This window comes from Macaca nemestrina, chromosome 19, assembly GCF_043159975.1.
Source record: "Macaca nemestrina isolate mMacNem1 chromosome 19, mMacNem.hap1, whole genome shotgun sequence".
NCBI lineage: Eukaryota > Metazoa > Chordata > Mammalia > Primates > Cercopithecidae > Macaca > Macaca nemestrina.
This window is the reverse complement of record NC_092143.1, coordinates 71,514,406-71,541,209: the sequence shown is the minus strand read 5'-3', so window position 1 is coordinate 71,541,209 and position 26,804 is coordinate 71,514,406. Positions and strand designations below refer to the sequence as shown.

The 26,804-nt window shown below is 47.3% G+C and overlaps 2 protein-coding genes across 2 annotated transcripts in view; one reads left to right on the top strand and one right to left on the bottom strand.

The window, feature by feature from the left end:
- Positions 1-11,791, top strand: part of LOC105464651 (enolase superfamily member 1) — a 39,318-nt gene extending 27,527 nt beyond the window's left edge. Inside the window, exons 10-16 of the mRNA XM_071085584.1 lie at positions 800-887; positions 3,441-3,575; positions 6,599-6,640; positions 7,438-7,567; positions 7,863-7,962; positions 9,909-9,990; positions 11,196-11,791. Coding sequence (XP_070941685.1) covers positions 800-887; positions 3,441-3,575; positions 6,599-6,640; positions 7,438-7,567; positions 7,863-7,962; positions 9,909-9,990; positions 11,196-11,297 — 679 coding nt within the window. The 3' untranslated portion in view covers positions 11,298-11,791. The remainder of the gene's footprint in view (positions 1-799; positions 888-3,440; positions 3,576-6,598; positions 6,641-7,437; positions 7,568-7,862; positions 7,963-9,908; positions 9,991-11,195) is intronic.
- A 572-nt stretch (positions 11,792-12,363) lies between these two features.
- LOC105464663 (thymidylate synthetase) lies at positions 12,364-24,365 on the bottom strand. Its single transcript, XM_011712713.3, has 7 exons — positions 24,028-24,365; positions 21,966-22,039; positions 19,457-19,631; positions 16,701-16,802; positions 14,997-15,172; positions 14,415-14,486; positions 12,364-12,704 (listed from the first exon to the last, which is right to left on the bottom strand). Exons 1-7 carry the CDS (start codon positions 24,230-24,232, stop codon positions 12,567-12,569), a joined length of 942 nt encoding a protein of 313 aa, XP_011711015.1. The 5' UTR covers positions 24,233-24,365; the 3' UTR covers positions 12,364-12,566.
- Between the last annotated feature and the right edge of the window lie 2,439 nt (positions 24,366-26,804).

Here is a 26,804-nt window from a genome sequence, read left to right as displayed (position 1 = left end):
TTTTCCCTGCCGGAACCTCAGGCCCCTGCACTGCAGGGGACAGACCATCCCTGTGGCCTTCCTCTCACTGAGTTAATTCAAGACAGAGTTCTTCTTTGTAAACCAGACCCTTCCCATTCAGGCTATCAGAGGGTAGCTCAGCACCCCTTGTCAGCCCCGCTCTCCTTTTCAGTTCTCACTGTGGCTTTTTTGTTCTTAATTCCTTTTCATGGCACAGCAAAAACTGAGTTAATTGTATTAAAGACCTGACTTCGGCCGGGTGCAGTGGCTCACGCCTGTAATCCCAGCACTTTGGGAGGCCGAGACGGGCGGATCACGAGGTCAGGAGATCGAGACCATCCTGGCTAACACGGTGAAACCCCGTCTCTACTAAAAATACAAAAAACTAGCCAGGCGAGGTGGTGGGCGCCTGTAGTCCCAGCTACTCGGGAGGCTGAGGCAGGAGAATGGCGGGAACCCAGGAGGTGACAGTTGCAGTGAGCTGAGATCCGGCCACTGCACTCCAGCCTGGGCGACAGAGAGAGACTCCGTCTCAAAAAAAAGACCTGACTTCTCTGTCTAGCCTCTTAACTCCAGGTCAATAGATAATTGAGAGTCATTGCCCTGATACTGAATGAAGAGATAAAGTTCACAGGTTTATTTCAAGTGACTTATCTGAAGATGAGGAAAGAGCAAGAGGTTACTAGAAAACATGGTCTGTGAATTGTTGACAGAAAGACAGTCACTTCTGCAGAAACTCCAGGTGCCCTTGCCAAGTCCAGGTACAGGTCTAAACTAGCAAACCAAATGCATTTTCTAGGTTTAAAGTAAAGGTGGGTGCTGATCTCCAGGATGACGTGCGAAGATGCCAAATCATCCGAGACATGATTGGACCAGAGAAGACTTTGGTAAATATCCTCTCACACCACTGAGAAGCAGCGGCCTTTGTCCAGGGCTAAATGCAACTCGTTTCAAGATTAAAAAACAATGGGAATTTAAAAACGTAATTGTCAGAGGAAGTACAGTTCTATAGTCTTGCAGTAGGAAAACTCAAAAAAAAAAGCAAAGGGACTAATAGTTTTACATTTTCTAATTCTGCAGAACTAGTTAAGTAAGTTTGGGGTTAAGGATCCTTTCTTGCTAACACAGATGCACCTGAGCAAACAGTTTTCCCATTGGTGCTCTGGTGTGTCAGTCATTGAATCTCCCCTCCCAGCTCCTCAGGTAGGAGGGTGTCAGGGCCATTACTGAAGAAATGTTGGAACTTCACTGAGATAAATGTAAGGATCAGTCATTTCTGATTTGTATTTTTATAAACCAGTTCGTATGTGTAAACTATTTTCATGAAAGAAAGTCACAGTAAGATGTTTTTATGAGGCTTCAGAGGCTTTTTTGCGTAAGTTAAAATAGAAATTTTGAGTTCTTGACCCAGGATCACTATTTATACATGAATTAATGCTGGTTTTTTTTTTTTTTAATGAGGTCATCTTTATCCAAATAACTTATGATAAAAATTGATTCTGGGCTGGCCAGACGCTGTGGCTCATGCCTGTAATCCTAGCACTTTCGGATGCCTAGGTAAGCGGACTGCCGGAGCTCAGGAGTACGAGATCAGCCGGGCAACATGGAAAAACCCCATCTGTGCCAAAAAATACAAGAAAAAAAATTGGTTCTGGGCCAAACACAGTGGCTCATGCCTATAATCCTGACACTTTGGGAGGCTAAAGCGGGTGGATCATTGGAGGCCAGGAGTTTGAGACCAGCCTGGTCTACATAGTGAGACTCCATCTCTAAAAGAAAGAAGAAAAAAAATTAACCAGGTGTGGTGGTGCTTGTCTGTAATCCCTCCTACTTTGAAAGATGAGGCAAGAGGATCACTGAGCTCAGGAGTTGGAGGCTGCAGTGAGCTACAATAATACCACTGCACTCCAGCATGGGCAACAGAGTGAGATCTAGTGTCTCTTAAAAAAAAAAAAAAAAAAATCATTCTAGGCATACTGTCCTCTGGTTTTCATAGTGTCCTGGGAGGGAGCTCTTATCACTTAGCACATTCTATGGAGATATCCGTTTCTCCAAGCATGATAAGATCAGGGATGAGGGGCTGTCCCTTAAGCTGGGCACAGCCAGCACCTGGCTTCCAAGAAGGATAGTGGTACACAGAGAGCCAGGGCCTAGGAGGGAGAGGACTGGACTTGAACTCACCATTCACTTGACTTATTGTTCTTAAGCAAGTTATTTCTCTGCATGACAGTTTTATTTGTAAAATGGGTTAATATGAACTGCCTCATGGGGTTATTATTTTTTGAGATAGGGTCTCACTCAGTCACCCAGGCTAGAGTACAGCGGCAAGATCACAGCTCACTGCAGCCTTGACCTCCCCTGGCTCAGGGGATCCTCCCATCTCAGCCCCCTGAGTAGCTGGGACTACAAGTGAGAACCACCACACCCAGCTAATTTTTGTATTTTTTGTAGAGACAGGGTTTTGCTATGTTGCCCAGGCTAGTCTTGAACTCCTGGGCTCAAGAAATCCACAGGCTCGGCTGGGCGCGGTGGCTCACGCCTGTAATCCCAGCACTTTGGGAGGCCGAGGCGGGTGGATCACGAGGTCAGAAGATCGAGACCATCCTGGCTAACATGGTGAAACCCCGTCTCTACTAAAAATACAAAAAAATTAGCCAGGCGTGATGGCGGGCGACTGTAGTCCCAGCTACTCAGGAGGCTGAGGCAGGAGAATGGCGTGAACCCGGGAGGCGGAGCTTGCAGTGAGCCGAGATCACGCCACTGTACTCCAGCCTGGGCAACAGAGCGGGACTCCGTCTCAAAAAAAAAAAAAAGAAAGAAAAAAGAAAATAAATCCACGGGCTTCAGCCTCCCGAAGTGTTGAGATTACAGGCATGAGCCACCATGCCTGGCCCATTTTTATAAATATTAAATGGAACAAAATCCATAAAGTGCCTAGTGGAGAAGGTGTGCCATTATGGAAGAGTTTAGGCTGTTTATTATTGTGCCAGACACATAGTGGGCAATAGTCAATAAATGACCGTTGAACAAACTTAATGTTGATTGTGCATGATTCAGAATGTGACAAAATGGTTTCTACAAACAGAACCAACACTGTAAGACACATGTATTTGGGTGGTATCTAAATGGAGATTGGACCAGAGCCCAGGGCCAGCGAGCATTTCTCATGGCCCAGCCCAGGGCACTGCCGGACCTCCCAGCGGCTCCTCGAGCAATTCACAGCTCCTCCTAAAGACTGTACCTGGAGCCAGAGTCCCCGTCTCAGTGGCTGCTCTCGGACTCTTTTTGTTAGGGCTGTGTGCTGGGCCTCAGCGGAGGTGTTAGGGGGTCTCACTCGGCTGTTGGTGGCACTGAGTGACAGCATTTCTTCCCTGGGAGCCACAGCCCTGCCACGAGGTTGGCTCAGAGCAGACCTCCCTGTGAAGAGTCTCTTTTTGCAGATGATGGATGCCAACCAGCGCTGGGATGTGCCTGAGGCAGTGGAGTGGATGTCCAAGCTGGCCAAGTTCAAGCCATTGTGGATTGAGGAGCCAACCTCCCCTGATGACATTCTGGGGCATGCTGCCATCTCCAAGGTAGGAAAACGGCGGCTGCTGCTGGGGCACCTTATTTTTTGTTTAGTTTCCCAGAGTGCTGGGGACGGATCCTAAAATTTCTTCACTTGTTCCCTCTTGCATTTATTTCCTGATGAAGTAGCTGAAATAATTGTAGTGTGTGACAAATACTTTCCGAGGAATCATTCCACAACAAGAATCTCAGCTGATGAGCCCCTGGGAAACAAGACTTTTCACCTTGGGTCCCACTTGCTTTTTCCTCCTTAGGGCTCTTGCAGGGTGGCTGTGCCCTGCTGAATGCCAGCTGGCCTAGCACCAACCTGATCTCTGCCCAACTGAGCATCTCCCAGGAAGCTGCTCTGGGCTTTAACCCTCCCAGGTTTTGCTTACAGGAGGGAGGCCATCCCCTTAGGAGCATCTGAGGAAGGAGCAGCTGCACAGCCTGCAGGTCCAGGTGGGGGCAATGGAGATGCCCCAGGGAGTACAGGGCACATGCTGGGGAGCTGTCAGACAGGCTGCCACGTGGGGCTGGATTATGGGGTCTGTCCACTCAGAGGATGCAGCCAGTCAGAGAAAGCCACTGCAGCTTCTCCAATGAAAGAACGGCATAGTGGCCGGACATGGTGGCTCACACCTGTAACCTCAGCACTTCGGGAGACCGAGGTGGGTGGATCACCTGAGGTCAGGAGTTCAAGACCAGCCTGGCCAACATGGTGAAACCCCATCTCTACTAAAAATACAAAAATTAGCTGGTTTCGATCTCCTGACCTCATGATCTGCCTGCCTGTAGTCCCAGCTACTCGGAGAGGCTGAGGCAGGAGAATGAGGTGAGCCTGGGAGGCGGAGCTTGCAGTGAGCCGAGATCGTGCCACTGCACTCCAGCCTGGGCAACAGAGCGAGACTCCATCTCAAAAAAAAAAAAAAAAACAAATTAGCTGGGTACAGTGGTGTGTGCCTGTAATCCCAGCTACTCAGGAGGCTGAGGCAGGAGAATGGCTTGAGCATGGGAGGTAGAGGTTGCCATGAGCCGAGATTGCACCATTGCACTCCAGCCTGGGTGACAGAGCAACACTCTGTCTCAAAAAAAAAAAAATAGCATAGTGACAGCTGGAGCACAGATGATGTGACTGGTGGCTACATGTAGAGTCCATTGAGACAGAGGGTGTGTGGGAGGTGAGGAACGGGCAGGGAGAAACCCAGGTAGGGATGGGAGTGAGGAGGCTTTTCCAGGCATCTGGGAGACATAAAGGGAGAGGGCAGCTTGAATAGAGCAGATTCAGGAAATATTGAAAAAGAAGAAAAACATTTGGCCCCTAGTCTGACATACATGCTTAAAATGGTAGAACAAGTAAGTCAAATGGCCTTTCTTCCTCCCCTGTCCTCCGTTTCTCCCTTTCTCTTCTGAGATAAAGAACCAAGAGTACTTAAATTAGAAATTTTAAGAAGCATAAAATGTTAGCTTGAAACGGTGCCTTAGAGACCATCTGCTCAAACTAAGACCTTCTGCAGATGAGAAGGCTGAGGCCTTGGGTGGCACAGGCGGGGCTTGCCCAAGGCCACACATCCCATGAGACTCAGGGCCAGCACTGGAATCAGGGATACTTGGCTGCTGAATGAAGGGATTTTTCTGCTGAGTAGTTGACTTAGTCTGATGATTCAGATGCCTCCTCTGGCTCTGGGATCAGTGGAGTTCCAACCCAGGCTCTACTACTTTCTAGCTTTGTGATCCAGGAACAGTTCAAACCCGGCACACCTGTTTTCTCATTTTCTGTAAAATGGGGATAACGATGGCTCCTCTCCCATGGGATTGAGACCAGGAATCATTGAAGACAGTGTTTTGCACAGTGCCTGGCAGGTACTCAGAGCTCCAAAAATGTGAGCTATTAGTGTGATTGCTATTATCCTAAACAAAAGGGAAGGGAAACCAGGGAGAAACCAAGGATGCCTTCGCAGAGTAGCTGTGGAGTCGCAGTCCCAGTAGAGGATGGACGGACTGCCCAGAGGCCAGGTGGCAGGTGAGTGAGGTAGTGTTCAGGGACCAGGTGAGAGGACAGAGAGCAGCAGGGCTGTGTTCAGGTGCAGAGTCCAGTAACTCAGCAGGTGAGGAGTCTACCAGGTGAGCAGTGGTCTCAGCCTAACCTGCAGATTGAGGTCTAAGGCCACCCACTGAGCTGGAAGGAAGAGGAATTTTTTTTTTTTTTTTTTTTTTTTTAGTTTTTTTTCACAGATTTTTCCTCCTTAAGGAAGAGGATTTTGGAATCAACAAAGACACGAGGCCAGGTGCAGTGGCTCACACCTGTAATCCCAACACTTTGGGAGGCCGAGGTGGGAGGATCATCTGAGGTCAGGAGTTTGAGACCAGACTGGCCAACATGGCAAAACCCCAACTCTATTAAAAATACAAAAATTAGCCAGCATGGTGGCATGCACCTGTAATCCCAGCTACTTGGGAGGCTGAGGCACGAGAATCTCTTCAGCCTGGGAGGCAGACGTTGCAGTGAGCCAGGATCATGCCACTGCACTCCAGCTTGGGTGACAGAGCAAGACTTGGTCTCAAAAAAAAAAAAAAAAAAAAAGATATGAGAGGGTTCTAGGAGGTTTCTCAGGGAGGCAAGAAGAAGGGAAATGACAAAGTGATGACCCACAGGAAGGAGTCGGCCAAAGGTTGGACCCCGTGAGTTCACAACGAGCCACTCCAAGTGGCCCTGTCCTTATGCCACTGCGCAGGCTGCAGAAGGAGGTGCCATCCACGTTGGGAGGAGCGCAGCTGGAGCATGGGCCAGGACACTGCAGAAGGACATCTGCAGAGCCCTGGTCAGGAACAGGGCTGGTGGTGGCAGCTCAGCAGGGCTCACCTTCTCCTCTGCAGATGCACAGAGCCCTCCTGAACGCATGTGTTCCCCTGGACATCCTTTGCCAGTCTTGAGTCTTCACATGGCTCAACAGCAGGGCCGTTTCCTCCTTCGGCTATAAATGTTTTTAAACATTAGGAGTTGCAGTTCAAAACTTAGGAAAATAACACCAGGCTGCCTTCTATTTTATAGGCACTCGTCCCATTAGGAATTGGCATTGCCACAGGAGAACAGGTGAGTGATATCCCCTTGGGGTCAGTACACGCTGACCAGCGACCAAGGACACAGTCGTGTGTTAGGCTCCACTACCTGCTGTACTTTCAGTTGGGAAATTTTCATCATCTTAGAAACTGGGTCATTTTATCAGAGTCTAGTCAGATATAGAAAAAGTTTGTGGCTATTTCTCCAATTTATATGACTAAGGTCAGTTCTTTTTCAAAGTGTCTAACTGAAATTGACAAGGCAGCAATTTAAAGTTGCTATTGCAATGGCAGAAAATGGTGTTAAGAAAGCCAGCTTTCAAATTGAATAAACATGACTGCGTTCACTTTTTCAGCTTATAAACGAAGCCCAAGTGCCTGCCAAAACCTGCTGCAGTCAGCCCACGAGCAGAGCAGCGTGAGGAGCAGAGTCTCTGTTTTCCCGGCAAAAGGAGCAATACTGCTCTGCCGCGGTTCCGCGTTTTCGTCTGTGCCACCTGCTTATCACTGTCACCGTATTTCATCCTGATGCTTCATCTCCCACTTACCAGTCGCTGTGACAGTCATTCCCTCATAAATGGCGAGCCAGTGTGATTTTACCCTGACTCACACTGTTGCATTAGCAGATTTGTAAAGTGAGCACAAGGTCCCTGCCCACACTAGAAAAACGTGCCTCATGCCCGGCGAGAACAAAGACAAAATACAGTCTGGGCTTCCCGAAGGCCACTGATGAGTAATGATTGGCATAGAGGGGCCGCGTTGCCAGGTTTTAGAGATCCTGAGGGCCAAGGCTGACTCTTCTGTTGGTGTTATGTTCAATTCTATTTCCAGTGCCACAATAGAGTGATATTTAAGCAACTCCTACAGGCGAAGGCCCTGCAGTTCCTCCAGATTGACAGTTGCAGACTGGGCAGTGTCAATGAGAACCTCTCAGTATTGCTGATGGCCAAAAAGTTTGAAAGTAAGGGTGCTGCAGTGGCTGCAGACCAGACCTTCATTTCCCCACTAATCAGACACCTCCCTTGATGGCTTGCAGTTCACACGCGCAGGAGTCTCTAGTTTGCCATTTTGATTTCTTCTAACTCATTTAGCCTTAATCCGGGAATTATTGATGATTTTCATCTTGGAATTTCATCCCTAAATATTAATTAATGATTTAATCACCTGTGGGCAATAAGAAAAACCAGAAAGTTCCCTTTCACCCCTTCCTCTCCCTGCCCTACTCTTGGTATTACATAGAAACAATTTCCTTTCAGTTCCTGTTTGCCCGCATGCTGGTGGAGTTGGCCTCTGTGAACTGGTGCAGCACTTGATTATATTTGACTACATATCAGTCTCTGCAAGCCTTAAAAACAGGTCAGTAATGTGGGATTAATACTTTCTGCTTCAGTAGGGTCCCTCAATCTAGGCCAGAGCTTGTAAATTCTGCCTTCATGACCAAAAAACACTAAGACCTTGTCCACTGGCCCGTCCTGTAACTCTCAGGCGGAGTGGGTTCTGCTTCCACTTCTCCACACAGGGCAGTAACAGCAGAGACCCACCAACGAACAGTCATTTTGCCTCCTAGGATAGGGTCTGGTAGCTGACTCACTTTATTTTTTCAGTACATTGAAAGTGAGGCTTGCAACCACACTACTCCCTTAACCAGCTCCTGTTTTCATCACGTGTATTCTATACTTCTGTCCCATCTCCTCTTCCCAGTACTGGAGTCTTCCATGGTGTAGACATACATTTATTTCATCTTATTTCTCAGAATGCCCCAGGTGGTCTTTTAAATTAGGACAATCTCCTTCCAGTCATCTGCACACATAAGGTTTTGCTTATTACACTTTTCTTGTCTCCTGGAATTAAATGTCCCACAGAAAGATGACTGCAAGTATATAGCAAAGGCAAAAAAGCATTCACTGGGAAAGGGAAACGCCAAATTCAGGACTGTGAGAGATAAATGGGACCCCTGAGGGTACATAGGAGGCTTCAGTAATAATGGTAACCGTTTCTCTCTTCGGGGGGGGGTATGTAGTGAGTAGACAGGTGCTGTCTTTTAATATAGCAGAACTATTTTATACTGTGTTAGTCTATTCTTGCACTGCTATAAAAAAATACCTGAGACTGGGTAATTTATAAAGAAAAGAGATTTAATTGGCTTACAGTTCTGCAGGCTGCACGGGAAGCATAGCGACTTCTACTCAGCTTCTGGAAACTTGCAATCATGGTGGAAGGCAAAGGGGGAACAAGCACTTCTTATGGCAAAGAGCAGGAGGAAGAGAGAGTGAGGGGGGAAGATGCTACACGCTTTTAAACAACAGATCTTGTGATAACTATCTCGAGAATAGCACCAAGGAAAGGGTACCAAACTATTCATGAAGGACCACTTCCCATGATCCAATCACCTCCCAGCAGGCCTCGCCGCCAACACTGGGGATTACAGTTCAACATGAGATTTGGGCAGGGACACAAATCCAAACCATATCAGCCTGCCTGTCACAGCTGTTCAATAACAGGTGATGGAAGTCAGGCAGCAGATCTCGGTCGCTGGCCCCAAGGCTCAGAACTACAAAGTGGCTGACGCAGAACCTGAACACAGATTGCCCCGATTCTAAATCCTCTGCTTTTCATCTCAATCATTTGTATAGCTGAAAGGAACCTCATTTGGTGATTTTATTTTTTGGGTGGAGAGCATGGAATATATTTTATTGTTCTGCATCTGGGTTTGGTTCCCTAGATGTCTCGGTTCTTGGATGGAGGTGGGTACCTCCCTCAGTTGTGGTCCCATGGACCTGTTCGGATTGTTTATCAGGTGCAAAGTGCACCGAGAAAGTCCACAGTGCTAATGCTTCCTAGATGCCCAGCTGAGGCAGTGACAAAAAGCCCTCCCAGCCAAAAAAAACCCCAAGCCCCTGGCAGCTAATGCAGCCATAGGAAAAAATACAAACACTTCTTAAAAAATAGATCACAAAATTTGGTGATTTTAATCTATTCATCTAACTTTTGACCAGAGGAACCCAAATAATTCCGGATATTTAGAGTCTGAATTGATGCCTTTTAAAGGGCATCACAAAACCTCTAGAGGGACTTCATGTGTTCATTTCATCAAAGTCCCCACCCCACATTGCTATATTTTAGAAGAAAAGCACCTGAGGCACAGAGGTTTAGGAACTTGCCTAGAAACGCATGGTAACACAGCTAAGCCTTGGCCCACACTGTCATTTCTGAGTGGTACTTGCCCCTTCTGCTTTAAGTTAGCACCATGTGAATAATCCGACTTCAGACATCATTGCCCCAATCTGATTTCCTCCTCCCAGGATGTGTGAGTATGTTGACCACCTGCACGAGCATTTCAAGTATCCCGTGATGATCCAGCGGGCTTCCTACATGCCTCCCAAGGTGAGCTGTGGCCTGGGGGCCCCTGCAGAGATGCTGCCAGCCACTACCATGCCTGTCTCGTGAACTAGACCATGGAGCACCAAGCTTTGACTCCTATTTGCAATATCCAGAAACAAACGGTTCTTCAGTTGTCAGTATCAAAATCCTCAGGCCTGAGGGCCAGGGCTTGGAGGTTAAATTGCCTCTGACAAGGCTTCTGTAACACTAGCCTTTCCTCACCAGTGGAGATCTTAACATTTGCACTCCTTGTGCAAAAAAACCTGGCACCATCTAGCAAGTTAGTGACCTAAAAAGTTTTGACTACAATTGTGTGGTTAGGGCCGTTTATTCTGATCATGTTCAAGAGACCATGACTCATTTTCACCAACAGAGGTCAAACTATTATCAAAGAGTTTGATGAGTTAACTAACTCTGGCAAGTAGCCAGTAAAATGTGTCCCTCTGCCCTATTTCCAACAATCTCAAAACTTATTTTAAAAATATTAATTCGGGGCTGGGTGTGGTGGCTCACGCCTGTAATCCCAACATTTTGGGAGGCCAAGGCAGGTGGATCATTTGAGGTCAGGTGTTCAAGACCAGCCTGGCCAATATGGTGAAACTCCGTCTCTACAAAAAAATACAAAAAATTAGCCAGGCATGGTGGCAGGTGCCTGTGATCCCAGCTACATGGGAGGCTGAGGCAGGAGAATCACTTGAACCTGGGAGGTGGAGGTTGCAGTGAGCCAAGATTGTGCCACTGTACTGCCGCCTGGGCAACAGATGGAGTGACTCCATCTCAAAAAATAAAAAATAAATAAATAATTAATTACCTCTGGCTTAGACGTAAAAGCATTTCTTGGAGCAGCATAAATACATAAAATCTGTTTTTGTTCCAGTTGGTTGTTTTTTTTTTTTTGAGACGGAGTCTCACTCTGTCGCCGGGCTGGAGTACAGTGGCCGGATCTCAACTCACTGCAAGCTCCGCCTCCCGGGTTTACGTCATTCTCCTGCCTCAGCCTCCCGAGCAGCTGGGACTACAGGCGCCCGCCACCTCGCCCGGCTAGTTTTTTGTATTTTTTTAGTAGAGATGGGGTTTCACTGTGTTAGCCAGGATGGTCTCGATCTCCTGGCCTCGTGATCCGCCCATCTCGGCCTCCCAAAGTGCTGGGGTTACAGCACCCGCCAGTTGGTTGTTAACATGCCTCATTTTTTTTTCGTCTTTGACAGGATCCCGGCTACTCAACAGAAATGAAGGAGGAATCTGTAAAGAAACACCAGTATCCAGATGGTGAAGTTTGGAAGAAACTCCTTGCTGCTCAAGAAAATTAAGTGCTCAGCCCCAACATCTTTTTCCTTTCTGAAGTGAAAAGGCTTAAAATTTCTTGGAAATAGTTTTACAGAAATGGATTTTTAAAAATCCTACCAAGATTAGTTCAATGAAAAGTCATACCACCCTCAGGAATCAGCTAAGTAATTATTACTTGATTCTTTTAGCAAATCAATACATATTATCCTACTTAATACTTAAATAAGTCTAGATTTAACTAACCCAAAGTCCAGGAAGATGTTCTTACAAAATATCAAGGGCTGGCACCTAGACATTAAACTGTACTTTAAAAATAAGCAACATGTTGCATAACTTGTTGGAATAATTCTTGGTTCTATTTAACACTTGTCATAAATTAGCAGAATAAAAATAGTCGTGCAACACCAGGGGGTATCTGGTACGAAGTGAAGGGAAAAAGATTTCACTGATTAACCCTGAAGTGGTTTTGCATCTTTTTCTTGCTTAATCTAAGTGGTTTTGCATCTTTTTCTTGCTTAATTATTAGAGAAGTCATACCATGCTGAAGCTAATGAGGGCAAAATGGCAGTCCATAGACTATTTTAAAATAACCCTTTAAGGTTATAAGTTTAAAAAAAAAAAAAAAACCTCTATCCTAAATGGTCATATTTTGAGGATAAGATGCAGTTAAAATGAGAAAAATAGGACAAAATATAGTCACTATTTCTAAAATCTACTCTTTTAAGTAGCATCCAAACCAGAATATAGCACATGTTTACTTAGGAGAGTTCTTTAAATCTATTTTAGGAAGGAACTGAGCAGGTAAGTGGCACTACAGAATGAACAAAGCGTGGACAAATGCAGAACACTTTTTTATAGCAACATATAAAACGACTGTAACTTTAAATGTTCATAACCACACTCTACATCATGATTGATGGTGTTACTCAGCTCCCTCAGATTTGAGGGAAGCTTGTGAAATTCTTAAAATTCACCAACCTTCTTTATAAGGACGTGGGATTGCAATGCACGCACGTGTTTTTGCTAAGAGCACATACATTTCATTCTCCTTTGTTCATCATCTCAGCGTTTTCAGATACCCTCAGTGAGTTAACTCAAAGCCTTTTATTATGGAAAGAACTGGCACAGTTATATTTGCCAGTGGCAACATCCTTAAAAATTAATAACTGATAGGCCACGGATAGATTTTTGACCTAGTTCCTTTTTCTTTTAGAGCAAAAAGAACTTTTACCTCTGCATCCAGCCCAACCCCTAAAGACTGACAATATCCTTCAAGCTCCTTTGAAAGCACCCTAAACAGCCATTTCCATTTTAATAGTTGGATGCGGATTGTACCCTTCAATCTGAAAGTCTTCAGCTTTGAAGTCATCAATTTTCTCAACTTTTCGGAGAATTTTGAGCTTTGGGAAAGGTCTGGGTTCTCGCTGAAGCTAAAAACAAAATAAGATCATTATTTTGCTATAATTGTACAACCTGTAGTAACTGCTCCTCATGTGCATGAAACAAGCACACAGGAGGTGATCAACAAAGTTTTATTTTACAGGAGTATGGTCCTGTCGATACCTTGCTGTAGGTTATATAACATGATTGGAGTGCAACCAGCTGTTTTCTTGCACAGATCAAGAGTAAAGGGTATTTTGTGACATTACAGTGTCAGGAGCCTGGCGCCTCATCAGGTGTAAGTTCTTTTAATCACTCTTGGCAAATTTATTAAAGACAGAAACACAGTCAATTTGTAACTCATAGTAGCTCTAAGTTTACTTGAATTCCACAATCCCTAACCCATCTATCCCTGGCAGAAAGAAGGAAAGATAACATGCATGGACAGTGAACAGAAAGGGATGAAAGCCAGGATTCCTGGGATGAACAGACAGTGGCAATTAGGATGTGAAGACAGGTTACAACTTCTTACTATGTCTAAAAACGACTGGAGCAGAAAGCCAGAGAGAATAAGCCTAAAGTCACCCTCCACTCAAGAGCAGTCAAACTCCCTCAAAGGAGTAACTTTTAAAACCTGAATCTAACCTGGAAGGGGCTAAAAAGTCTCTGGTTCTGAGTTTTTTTCCTTAAGGCTCATGAAGCAGATGAACTTATATTTTTATTGCCATTTCAAATCAATTGTTGGCTGCTATAACTTAGGGATTTCAAAAGACTTTTGAAGTTTAGACCTAAATATTGTACTTAATGTAAAATTAATGAAAAATATTTATGGCCAGGGTGGTGGCTTATGCCTGTAATTTCAGAACTTTCAGAGGCTGAGGCAGGCGGATCACCTGAAGTCAGGAGTTTGAGAACAGCCTGGCCAACATGAGGAAACCCCATCTCTACTAATAATACAAAAATTAGCCGGGCGCGGTGGCTCAAGCCTGTAATCCCAGCACTTTGGGAGGCCGAGACGGGCAGATCACGAGGTCAGGAGATCAAGACCATCCTGGCTGACACGGTGAAACCCCGTCTCTACTTTAAAAAATACAAAAAACTAGCCGGGCGAGGTGGCGGCGCCTGTAGTCCCAGCTACTCGGGAGGCTGAGGCAGGAGAATGGTGTGAACCCGGGAGGCGGAGCTTGCAGTGAGCTGAGATCCGGCCACTGCACTCCAGCCTGGGCGGCAGAGCAAGACTCCGTCTCAAAAAAAAAAAAAAAAAAAAATTGGGTGTGGTGGCATGCACCTGTAATCCCAGCTACTTGGGAGGCTGAGGCAGGAGAATTGCTTGAACCTGGGAGGCGGAGGTTGCAGTGAGCCAAAATCGCACCACTGCACACTCCAGCCTGGCCGACAGAGAAAGACTCCATCTCAAAAAAAAAAAAAAAGGGAAAAACATTTGCACTTCAATTCTCCTTCAAGTTAAAATGAGTTTAAATGCCCCCTTTTGGACAATCCCCTGGCCTGAATGTGGCTCTTCCCTCTCTGGTGCTGGTGCTTAGTACCACACAGCACCTGACGTGTTAAGTGCCCATGGTTGCTGAGGCAGATGCCTGCCTTGTCCTGCCCACCTGCCTACCACTTCTCCCTAAACTGAAGCCCCGCATTCGGAGCAGCCATCTTTATCTTGGACACAGCATTGAGCAGATGCCTGCTCCACAATCAACCTTTTATCAAGAGAAAGTATCAAACCCAGAAGTATAACATCTAATTCTCACCTGAATTTTCAGTGGCTCGATGTGATTCAAGTAAATATGTGCATCTCCCAAAGTGTGTACAAAGTCACCTGGCTATAAACCCGGGGGAGAAAGCAGAACAGTATGTTAGTTTCAATTCCTTTAAAACATCATTTAAAAACATTAGAGTATGCAGATACCTCAAGGCTTTAAAAAAAATAATAATTTAGTGTAGCTTTTCCATTTTTTTGTGGCGACAGGATCTTGTTTTGTTGCCCAGGCTGGTATTGAACTCCAGACCTCAAGTAATTGCTCCTGCCTCAGTCTCCCAAAGTGCTGGGATTACAGGCATGAGCCACCACACCCAACCTCAGCATAGCTTTTGAGAAAATTCATAGAAGCCGTATCACAAACAACCTGTATAGATCTGTTAGTGCATATACCACAGGGCCAGAAAACCTTCCAGAAAAGGAAGGTTTCAAAGTAAAAGCCCGTTCACGTCCACTTACACATATCAAATTAAAAACTCAGAGACTAAACTCTCTGCAATTCGTCTTCCCATATTAAAGAACTGAAGAGCTCAGTGTGTTAGGCTCACAAGTCACCCTTCCCGAGACAGCCCACCTTCAGGCCCGTGATGTGCGCAATCATGTACGTGAGCAGGGCGTAGCTGGCGATGTTGAAAGGCACACCTAGGCCCATGTCTCCCGATCTCTGGTACAGCTGGCAGGACAGCTCACTGTTCACCACATAGAACTGGCAGAGAGCATGGCATGGAGGCAGTGCCATCAGAGGAAGATCTGAGGAAGCAGCACAGAGGAAGATAAGGAGGGGTGGTGGTTTGAAAGACCACAGCTAAAGGCCAAGTAAAACAGGAGAAAAACAAGCCAACTCATATGGTGGAGACCAGGAGAGCCACTGGGCTGCAGTGATGTCCATAACCCACAGCCCCTGCAGCGATGGCACGGAACTGAGGGAGACTATCCATTGGCACAAGCTTTCTGCAGATGTCCGCTGAAGCAATGCTCTTTCATCAGAGCTGAAGGGATCTGGGCTACCTTCGTGGCACCAAATTACAAATACAGCAGGAATAATTGTTTGCCACAGGGAACTGGTGCTTCTGGTACACCCTCCTATATTAAAAGTCTCTATTACATGGCCAGGCACAGTGGCTCATGCGTGTAATCCCAACACTGGGACGCCAGGGTGGGCAGATCACTTGAGGCCAACCTGAGTTCGAGACCAGCCTGGCCAACACAGTGAAACCCCGTTTCTACTAAAAATACAAAAATTCACATGCCTGTGGTCCCAGCTACTCGGGGGCTGAGGAAGGGAACTCACTTGAACCTGGGAGGTGGAGGTTGCTGTGAGCTGAGATCACACCACTGCACTCCAGCCTAGGCAACAGAGTGAGACTGTGTCTCAAAAAAAAAAAAAAAAAAAAAAAAGTCTTTATTACAGATGCAAATATTCCATCCTAAGTACTTATGATATCCTGATAGAGTTTGTTGTTGTTGTTCTTGTTTTTAAATATTCGGGGTCTCACTCTTGCCCAGGCTGGAGTGCAGTGGCATGATCATGACTCACTACAGCCTCAAATTCCTGGGTTCAACTCATCCTCTTGCCTTGGCCTCTGGAGTTGTTGGAATTACAAGTTTGAGCCACCACACCTGGCTCTACACCCTGGTAGAGCTGAATTTTACAGTATAATTGTTAAAAATGTTAGTGAGGTGGCAGCGACCTAGAACTTCATCGGCTTCCATTTAAAATGTTAACACCTTACATGTAGTTTCTAGGCAATTTAAAGCCCTTTTCAGAGTAAGAATGAGTATAAATACACAAATTAAGATAATCTGGTGGGGAGGCCGAGGTAGGCAGATCACCTGAGGTCAGGAGTTCGAGACCAGCCTGACCAACATGGTGAAACCCCATCTCTCCTAAAAATACAAAATTAGCTGGGCGTGGTGGTGCATGCCTGTAATCCCAGCTACTCGGGAGGCAGAGCCAGGAGAATCATTTGAACCCGGGAGGCAGAGGTTGCAGTGAACCAAGATCACACCATTGCATTCCAGCCTGGACGACAGAGCAAAACTCTGTCTCAGGGGAAGAAAAAAAAAAAAAAAGAAAAAAGAAAATCATCTGGACCCAACCTCATGATCTGAAGGTGAAAGTGGAGCAAAATGTGACTTGCCCAAGGTCACACAACCAACCATGTGGCTGGGGGAAGTTCCCAGGGTCCTGCCTCCCTCAGGTGCCTCTGCACAAAACCACATTGCTTCCCTCTAAGAGTATGGTTAGTATAAATGAAGATGATGGGGTTCTTTCAACCTCTTGGATTCCAAGCACACATGATGATTCTTCTGTCGTCAGGGTTGGTTTTGATGGTGTCAATCACTCGTTGTAGTTGGTCAACTCCCTGTCCTGAATAATCTGTAGAATTGTCAAAAAGAGAGGACAGGTACACACATTAATCACACATGTCATGAGATGGCCTTAGAGGTCATCTATTACAGCCTCTCACCCAGGGTCCCCCCTTGATCCATGGCTACAAGATACCTGGTGCATTCCACAAAGTTTGCAGATCTTGGTGGGTTGAGTTCAAGGCCCTGTCTGACTCCCGGCTCTGTCCTCTGGAGCCCTAACAAAGTCTATTTCCTCTTTTACACAGTCCTTTGAATATCTGGTCTGTCATGGAGTCACCTCCTCCTGTTCCCCTCATAGCTAACCCTTTCTAATCTCAACAATCTTAATTTCTTCCAGTGCTCCCCACGAACTTATGCTCTAAACCCATCAACGATTCTTGTCACAATTTCACTGACAAATCTAGTTTATCCTTGTCTCACAGAAAGTATTGTATCTTATGTAGAATATAGCATTCCATGTACTTTCCAACTAACAGAAGACCATGGATTCCTTTCTATTACCTCAGCAGCATGCTTCCAACACTTCCACCTAAAATTACTTTAGAGTTTAGCAGCTCAACACACGACTGACTTGGAAACGTCAGGAAACCTCTATAATGATTACACCACCTTGTACTTTGCTCCCATTTCTGGTTTCTGGATTTTAATCCCTTTCCTTCCTTCTGAGATGGAACTGGAATCTGAGAAGTGATTTGTTAACTGAAGTGTGGAGCTTCATAATCTCCTCTGGTTAAATTTCTGCCTATTAGTGTCAGACTATATTCTGGTTCAGTAGTTCTCAAAATTTTGGGAGGAAAGTCCTCTCATGGTCACAGTTCTGAAAAAGGTAACATCAAAGATTTTAAAAAGATAAAACTGTGGTGGTGTAGTTCTGTAACTTGATTGTAGTGGTTACAACAATCTACACGTGCTAAAATTGCAAATACACACATATACAAGTGCACGTAAAACTAGCAAAATCTGACAACTCTGAAGAATGCACCAATGTGAATGTATACAGGATGTTACCCAAGATACTATCACTGGAGGAAACTGGGTACAGTCCAGGGAAACTTCCTGTGCATTTTTTAAAAAAAATGTCCTGTGAGTCTGTAAAACAAAATCAAATATAAGAAGGGACAAACTTCCCTACTAAAATCCAACAGCTAAGCACTCATACAACTGTAAACTAAAACCGTAATTTTATTAGGCCTCTTCAGTGCCAAGAAATAATTGAACACTAGGCAGGATTTAAAGCATCATTAAGCTAGGGGAGTAGCCTCACATACAACTGAGGTGCAGGCAACGACCTAAAGAACACTTACCTGCACAAATAACCTGGCCCACACAGCAACTGTTTTCATTGTGATAAAGTACACGTAACATCAAACTTACCATTTTTATGTGTGCAATTCAGAGGCATTCAGCACATGCCCGATGTTGTGCAACCATCACCACTATCCATCTCCCGAACTTTTTCATCATCCCTAATAAAACCTCTGTGCCCATTAAACATGAACTCCGCATTCCTCCCTGTTCCCCAGTCCCTGGCAACCACCATTCCACTTTCTGCCTTTAGGAACCTGCCTATTCTAGGTCCACACAGCATTTTTAAACTTCCCGAAACTACTAACATTTAAAAGATCTCATGATCGCACATAAAATATAGATTTTAGGCTTTTATCGAATAATTCTGACATCACCAGGCCCAAATTCCTCCAGGTGGCTGGAGGTAAATTGTGACTGTCCCCTTAGATGAGACACATGCTCTCCAGGTTGCTGGTCTCTGCCCAGCTAGTAAATTGCACACACAACCCCCACATCCCAAGGTGGCATCTGCTTTTCCTAGGGACAGGTGGGAGGGGCTGGGCTGACATCCAGCAAGAGGTGACACCAACAGTGACAGTAAAGTGGAAGTCCAGGAGTGAGATGTTTCATTCTTTCTCCACATCTGCAGAGCTGGCAGCAGAGGGTGACCCTGGCACTGTGCTTCACAGCTGCGCCACCTACAGCATGCTGTGGCTCAGCCTTGAAAGGGCAATTAAAGCCACCACAAAGCAATGGGGGCATTTTGTCCCTTGTCCCACGGATGAACTTCCCATTCCCCAACACAAACACCAACCATGCGGCTATCTGCCGATGACACAGGTATGGAAAGTGCCAAGCGTCCAGTAAGTACTAATCATCAAGAGTGTGAGGCCGGGCGCGGTGGCTCAAGCCTGTAATCCCAGCACTTTGGGAGGCTGAGACGGGCGGATCACGAGGTCAGGAGATCAAGACCATCCTGGCTAACACAGTGAAACCCCGTCTCTACTAAAAAATATGATAAACTAGCCGGGCGAGGTGGCGGGCGCCTGTAGTCCCAGCTACTCCGGAGACTGAGGCAGGAGAATGGCGTAAACCCGGGAGGCAGAGCTTGCAGTGAGCCGAGATCGCGCCACTGCACTCCAGCCTGGGCGACAGAGCAAGACTCCGTCTCAAAAAAAAAAAAAAAAAAAAAAGTGTGAAATGGCCTTCATGAGGCTTAATTGTGGCTTCACTGGCACCACCCCTCACAAGGTCAAAGCTATACATCAGCTCCTGGGACACTGACTCATCCCCCAGACCTTATCTAAAACAACAGAGCAAACACATGCCAGGAAGGGCACTCAGGAAATGGAAGGCATTGTTCTGTCTCCTCACCTGATTCCATATCTCTGTATTCTGCCCCAAAATGCCTCCACTGGAAGCCATAAACTGGACCCAAGTCTCCTTCTTCTCTGGCGGAGAACCCCAGGCTGTCCAAAAAGTCTCGGGATCCATTGGCATCCCAGATTTTCACTCCCTTGGAAGACAGCTCTTTAGCATTTGTAGATCCCTGGAAGAGATGGGGAGGGCAGAGCAGGCATCCAAGTAAATCCTGAGCCATCTCAGTTGATCCCCCCAAGACACCACCTACAAGGGCCTCTGGCCCCTGCTGACTTGCTGGGAGGTGGGCACTTGACATCACCCATATGGAACCCATCCTTTTTTTTTTTTTTGAGTTTCGCTCTTGTTGCCCAGGCTGGAGTGCAATGGTGTGATCTCGGTTCACAGCAACCTCTACCTCCTGGGTTCCAGTGATTCCCCTGCCTCGGCCTCCCGAGTAGCTGGGATTACAGGCATGCGCCAACATGCCCGGCTAATTTTGTATAGTAGAGATGGGGTTTCTCCATGTTGGTCTCAAACTCCCGACTTCAGGTGATCCGCCCACCTTGGCCTCCCAAAGTGCTGGGATTACAGGTGTGAGCCACCGCGCCCAGCTGCCCATCCTAACTTTAAACAGGCTGGTCCCAGCCCAGATTCCTGGGGGCTTTAGGACAGTCTGATCCCTTCTTTGGAACCACCCTCTCAGATCTTTCCTTCCATTCCCCCCAACTAAGCTTTCTAGACTAAACACCTCTAAGTGATATCCACCGATCTGACAGTTTTATGTTTCCTAATCAAATGTGTTGTCTACATGTGATATCCCAAAATGAATTTAATGCCTACATGCAATCTGTTCCGTGTATCTGCTACCTGGCAGGATATTCCTAATGATCAGACTAATCAGTATTTTATAGTACAGGTGCATCAACTCCTGTATTTGATCGAGTCGCCAATGGAGTAACTCTATCAGAGGTGAGTCTGACGTTCCTGACAAGGACTTCTTAGAATCCTGAATTCAAGCATTAAGTTGAAACAGGGGAATGCATTTTATTCCTGAGTCTCTTGCTTCCTCCATTTCTATTGTTGAGTTTGTCCTGATTTTCTTTATTCCCAACAAATCATTTCTCAGTCTTTTACATATTGCTTCAAAAGTCTCTCCTTTTCATCCATTCAGACCAGGCTCTAGCCAGTTTAAGAATGTCATCTTCTGAGGTTTCTGATGATATGTTTCAAATCCAAGGCTCATTGTCGATCGAGATAGGCCAATACAGAACAAAATACCCCAATACAGAGCTAAGGCAGACTGGGGCTGGATCCAAATTTAAGCCCTTTCTAAAATGGGATAAGAGGGCTTGGGTCTGGCTTGCCCCAGGACCATACAAGCCACACCAAGGGCTCTATAGAAGGGATCCCAGCTTCTAGCATGGCCCAGACCTGAGCCCAGACTCCAGCTACCTTCCAAAAAGCACTGGTCAGAACATTGCTGGTTCTAGACCAGGACACAGAACACAGAGGAGCTTGGGCTGGGCTGCTGCCTATCTTCAGAGCACTCTGGCCCCGGCCTGAGGTTACCTACTCAGCCCTCTGGAAGGGGTTTACCTTGTTACTGAAGAGACTCTTCTAGTTTATATGAACATGGGAACAGATGGTATCTATATTTAGTGATCAATACATATTGACTCCTGCCATGTGGCATGCTGTGTTTGAGGCCCTAGGGATAAAACAGTCAACACGAGAAACAAATCCTCTGCCCTCATAAAGCTTACAGCACATTTCACTTATTTATTTACTGTCTGCTGTCCCCCTTCTAACAGGGGAGGGGAAAGGCTGACATACATCAGATGGTGACGTTTGTCTATGGAGAAAAACCAAGGAGGTTGGGGGAAGAGTCACAGTTTTAAATCAGGTCTAGGAAGGCTTGCCTGAGTAGACTCCAAGGAAGGAGCCAAGTGTGGGGGAAGAAGGTTCCAGGGAGCGGGGATGTCCCGGTGTGCACAAAAACTCACAAGAACAGCAGGGCTGGTGCAGAGAGCAGCAGCTAAGGCCAGAGCTGAAAAAGGGACCCCATAAGGACCGTGGCTCTTACTGAGTGAAATGGAGCCACTAAGGGCTTGCGGGTGAGGAATGATATGCTTTGACCTTTTGTGTTGTCTTTTTTTGTTTTTGAGACAAGTTCTCCCTCTGTCGCCCAGGCTGGAGTGCAGTGCCACGATCTCAGTTCACTACAATCTCCACCTCCTGGGTTCAAGCAATTCTCATGCCTCAGCCTCCTGAGTAGCCGGGATTACAGGCATGTGCCACCACACCTGGCTAATTTTTTGTGTTATTAGTAGAGATGGGGGTTTCGCCATATTGGCCAGGCTGGTCTCAAATTCCTAACCTCAGGTGATCTGCCTCAGCATCCTAAAGTGCTGGGATTACAGGCGAGAGCCACCACACCTGGCCGCTTTGACTTTTGAAAGGATCTCACTGGCTGCTGTGTTGAAAACAGACTAATGACTTCTAATAGGAGCGACTTCTTTACCTTGATAAACCACAGCAACTCCTCCAAAACACCCTTCCAGAACACACGTTTGGTTGTCAGCAGAGGAAATTCATCTGAAAAACAATTTGCCACACAGTTTCAAGAGAGGAAGACAGATCATGCCATCCAACTTTCTTCAGGGAAGAAAGCTGCCCTGGGACACGAGGCCCTGGAGCATCCAGAAAGCCTAGACTCCTGCAAAGTGCGCCAGAGATCAGGGTGGAGCTGCCAGGCTGCAAGGCACATCATAACCCAATTCAGGCTGAGACAGCACTTCTGTGCCCCGGTGACCACTGGACACAGGAATTCCACACAGTGAGATGGTGGCAAGAGGAGGGATGACCATGTGGAAAAAGGGAGGAGCTACTATCCACTGCCCACTAGTGCTAATCCTGTCACAAAGGTGTGAAGACAACACCAAGCCTGTGTCCCAGGGACAAAAAGGGAGGCATCAGAAGTGTCGAGCCACAGAGAAATAAAAGTGTAAAAACTTATCTTTAAATGCAGTACTCGTTCATCCCACACTCTCTTGTGGTATAGCTGATATTCAGACAACAGAGAGAGATTTTTGCAAGCACCTGATTTTATCAGAATTGCCTACCAAGCATTATTTCCTCCATTTTTAACATATAGGGAAGCTGTATGAGAAGTAACTTGGGGCCGGGCGCGGCGGCTCACGCCTGTAATCCCAGCACTTTGGGAGGCCGAGACGGGCGGATCACGAGGTCAGGAGATCGAGACCATCCTGACTAACACGGTGAAACCCCATCTCTACTAAAAATACAAAAAATTTAGCCAGGCGTGGTGGCGGGCGCCTGTAGTCCCAGCTACTCGGGAGGTTGAGGCAGGAGAATGGCGTGAACCTGGGAGGCGGAGCTTGCAGCGACCAGAGATCTCCACTGCACTCCAGCCTGGGTGACAGAGCGAGACTCCACCTCAAAAAAAAAAAAAAAAAAAAGAAAAGAGAAGTAACTTGCTCAATGTCTAAGCAGAAAGGTGGGTTAAAAGTGAGGTCTACGGCTTATCAAAGTCCCCTGGGCTTGAAGCTGCAGAAAAGTGGATCCCTTTGCTTAGACAAAACTCCCCAAGCTGTCCACGCGGATCAGCCACAGCAGCTGGTGTGTATTCCAGTCTCTAGATGGTTCCGTGGGCTAGAGGGCTTTCCCCCTACCTAACCACAGTGAATCTGCTTCATCAAGAATGGGTTTCCCCACTCAAAACCACCTCCAACCCTGTGTCAAGGCTGCGCTCCATTTATCTGAGAGGTCAAGGTCAGCCCCCGGCTTACACACCTTGGAGTCTCCCCTCCCCCACGCAGCAGGCGCAGGATCCAGGATGACAGGACCGTGTGATGTTAGGCAGGGCCATCGGCTGCCTAACGTCCTGTGCCCACCCGCCCCACTGTCCCCTGAAAGCCTGACGCCAATAACCCGCGAGGCATTTTTTGCCTGGGGTGATCCTGTCTGAAAGGAAAAGAGGAAAGGACGAATAAGAACTTATACTCGGACTCCCGAATTTCTCTTTTCAAGGTTTAAGAGGAAAGCTGGTTCGTGGGGATTGGATGGGAGGCCGCCAGGAAACCAAGTTCCCGCGCCAGCCTCAACTCTCCTCTCCCCGCCGCCTGTGCCCCGCCCACATCACTTTCGCTCCAGTTTTTGAAAACTCTGCAAAGCGGAACGGTCAACAGGGGAGGCAGGAGGAGGGGCAAAAGGCAGGACTTTTAGACCAGCGCCCGGTCAAGCCCGGGCAGCTCTCCCTCACTCTCCAGCACCGGGCAAACGCTGCCCGATCATGCCCGCCTTAGGGGCCACGGCATCACTGGGGTGACTGCGAGCCCCGGCCGTGGAGCCGCTGGGACCCGGCTCTCGCTCCTGTGTGTCACGTCTCTAATGGGAGCCTCAGTTTCAGCGTCTGTAAAGCGAGGAGGACGATGCGTCCCCTCCCTCGCCGGATTGATGTTAGGACTAAACGGGCTCCGCAGCGCCCTCCAGCTCCCGGGCGCTCTCCCCAGCCGCGCCTCCCTCCTTCCCGCCGCCGGTCCCGCAGTGGCCCGCGGAGTCACCTCTCAGGCTGTAGCGCGCCTGCATGCCGAATACCGACAGCGTGCCGGTGCCCGTGCGGTCGTCCTTCCTGACGCCGCAGCGGAGGATGTGCTCGATCTGCCCCAGGTACTGCAGTTCTCCGTGCGGCGGCCGTGGCTCGGCGTCCCGCTCCTGTGAGGCGGGCTGCAAGGGCGGGCGCGGCAGCTCTGAGCCGGCGACGGGCATGGCGCGGCGGGACAGAGGCAGGCGAAGTGGCACGGCGAGCGGCGGGACTGAGGAAGACGAAGTGGCGCGGCGGGACGGAGGCAGGCGAAGGGGTGCAGTGGCAGTACCCCTTCCGCGCGCTTTTTTCCCGCCGCCGTCCCGCGCTCCGCCTCTTCCTGCTCAGCGGGATCCAAGCGGCCCCAGCTCTGGAGCGCGTGCGCCAGGGGGAAACGCAGGAGCCACAGGTGTGGCTCGGAACGGAGCCCTGGGTAACAGCTGAGAGTCTTCGGAAACCTGGGAACCTGGATGCAGGTGCGGTGGCCCGGAGGGACTGCTCCCCTGGGGAACCGTCTGGTCCACCGCGCCTTCTCTAAGCCAGCAGCACAGTTCCCACGTTTTCCTGCGGTCTTACCAACAAAACTGCTGTTTGAGATCTGTTTCAATAAGTGATTTCTATTTCCATTTATTCTTTCTCACTAAAGGCTTGCAACCTGAGCAAGTGATATAATGCAGCTTTTTTACTTGATTAAAGACCTCCAGGGCGCCGGACACGGTAGCTCAAGCCTGTAATCCTAGCACTTTGGGGTGCCGAGGTGGGTGGATCACCTGAGGTCAGCAGTTCAAGACCAGCCTGGACAACATGGTGAAACCCCGTCTCTACTAAAAATACAAAAATTAGCTGGGCGTGGTGGCTACTTGGGAGGCTGAGGTAGAAGAATTGCTTGAACCTGGGAGGCAGAGGTTGCAGTGAGCCAAGATTCGACCACTGTACTCCAGCCTGGGCGACAGCGCAAGACTCTGTCTCAAAAAAAAAAAAAAAAAAAAAAAACCGCCTGGGCTTTTCTAAGGTTTTTTTTTTTGTTTGAGACAGCCTTGCTCTCTCACCCAGGCTGGAGGGCAGTAGCGTGATCTCGGCTCACTGCAGTCTCCGCCTCCTGGGTTCAAGCAATTCTCCTGCCTCAGCCTCCCGCGTAGCTGGGACTAGAGGCGCACCACCACACCCGGCTAATGTTGTTGTTGTTGTTGTTGTTGTTGTTTTTCATGTTTAGTAGAGATGAGGTTTCCCCATGTTTGGCTGGTCTCGACCTCCTCACCTCAGGTGTTCCACCCGCATTGGCCTTCCAAAGTGCTGGCGCAATCGGCCCCAAATTTTTAATAGACCACATTTTCCAATTTTACTGAATTGTTTATAACATTAACACTGGGGAGTGGGAACTGTTGACGAAAAGAGTTAAACTCTGTAAAATATATGAAGAAATTTATTCTGAGCCAAATATGAGTAACCAATGATTGGTGATAGAGTCCTCAGGAGATCCTGAGAACATGTCCCCAAGGTGGTTGGGCTACAACTTGATTTTTTATACATTTGGTTGAAAGAATTGTTATCTAAAGATTTGGAATCAATAGGAGGCTGGGCGTGGTGGCTCACGCCTGTAATCCCAGCACTTGGGAGATCAAGGCGGGCAGATCACGAGGTCAGGAGATCGAGACCAGCCTGGCCAACATGGTGAAACCCGTCTCTACTGAAAATACAAAAATTAGCTGGGCAAGGTGGCATGCACCTGTAATCCCAGCTACTCAGGAGACTGAGGCAGGAGAATCGCTTGAACCCAGGAGGCGGAGGTTGCAGTACCTGAGAAAGTGCCACTGCACTCCAGTCTGGGCGACAGAGCTGTCTGGGGGGGAAAAAAAAAAAAAAAGATTTGAATCAATAGAAAGGAATATCTGGGTTAAGATAAGGGGTTGTGGAGACCAAGGATTCATCATGCAGATTAAGCCTCAAAGTAGCAGGCTTTAGACAGATAGATTGTAGATTGTAAATGTTTCTTGTCAGACTTAAAGAGTGTGTTCTACCTGTCTTAAGGCCAGTGTTGATGTCAATGCTGGTCAGCTGTGCCTAAATTCCAAACGGAGGAGGGAATAATGAGACATGTCTGGCTCCCATTCCCATCCCGGCCTGAACTAGTGTTTCAGGTTAAATTTGGAATGCCTTTGGCCCAGAGGAGGGGTCTTTTCAGATGGTTCTGGGGCTTAGAATTTTATTTTGGGTTTACAGAACGATTTTATAATGAGTTTAAAATGCACTGATACATGTGTCGTACTTGCAAAGCATCCTTTTGCCTCAACTGTTGATTGAGCACAGAGGTGCTCTCAGCATTTTGGGTGGGACTTTTCTTAGCTGGACTGGTTTGTTCTGCACATTGCAGGGCTTTTTAGCAGGACTGTGGAAAGCCAACCATATGTTGGCATTCCCCCACCCCACACCGTCTGAAAACTCCCTACACATTTCCTTACACCTTTCGGAGCACCAGCAAGATCCCAGGCTGAAAATAGTCCAGATTCTCCAGATGCACATTATCTGTGTTTAATTTCCATGTGTTACTCTGTTATTCTTTTTTTTTTTTTTTGAGGTGGAATCTTGCTCTGCACCCCAGGCTGTAGTGCAGTGGCACTCAGCTCACTGCAAACTCTGCTGCCTGGATTCAAGCAGTTCTGCCTCAGCCTCCCAAGTAGCTGGAACTACAGGTGCCTGCCACCATGCCCAGATAATTTTTTTTTTTTTTTTTTTTTGCATTTTTAGAAGAGACAGGGT

Bases quoted from the DNA above. Each gene is read 5' to 3' on its own strand.
- LOC105464663 (XM_011712713.3), bottom strand. From the start codon at position 24,232: ATGCCCGTCGCCGGCTCAGAGCTGCCGCGCCCGCCCTTGCAGCCCGCC. The intron at 22,040-24,027 runs GTGACTCCGCGG...ATTGTTTTTCAG, and splicing joins GGCGCGCTACAGCCTGAGAG to ATGAATTTCCTCTGCTGACA. The intron at 14,487-14,996 runs GTGGGCTGTCTC...CCGGGTTTATAG, and splicing joins CGCACATCACGGGCCTGAAG to CCAGGTGACTTTGTACACAC.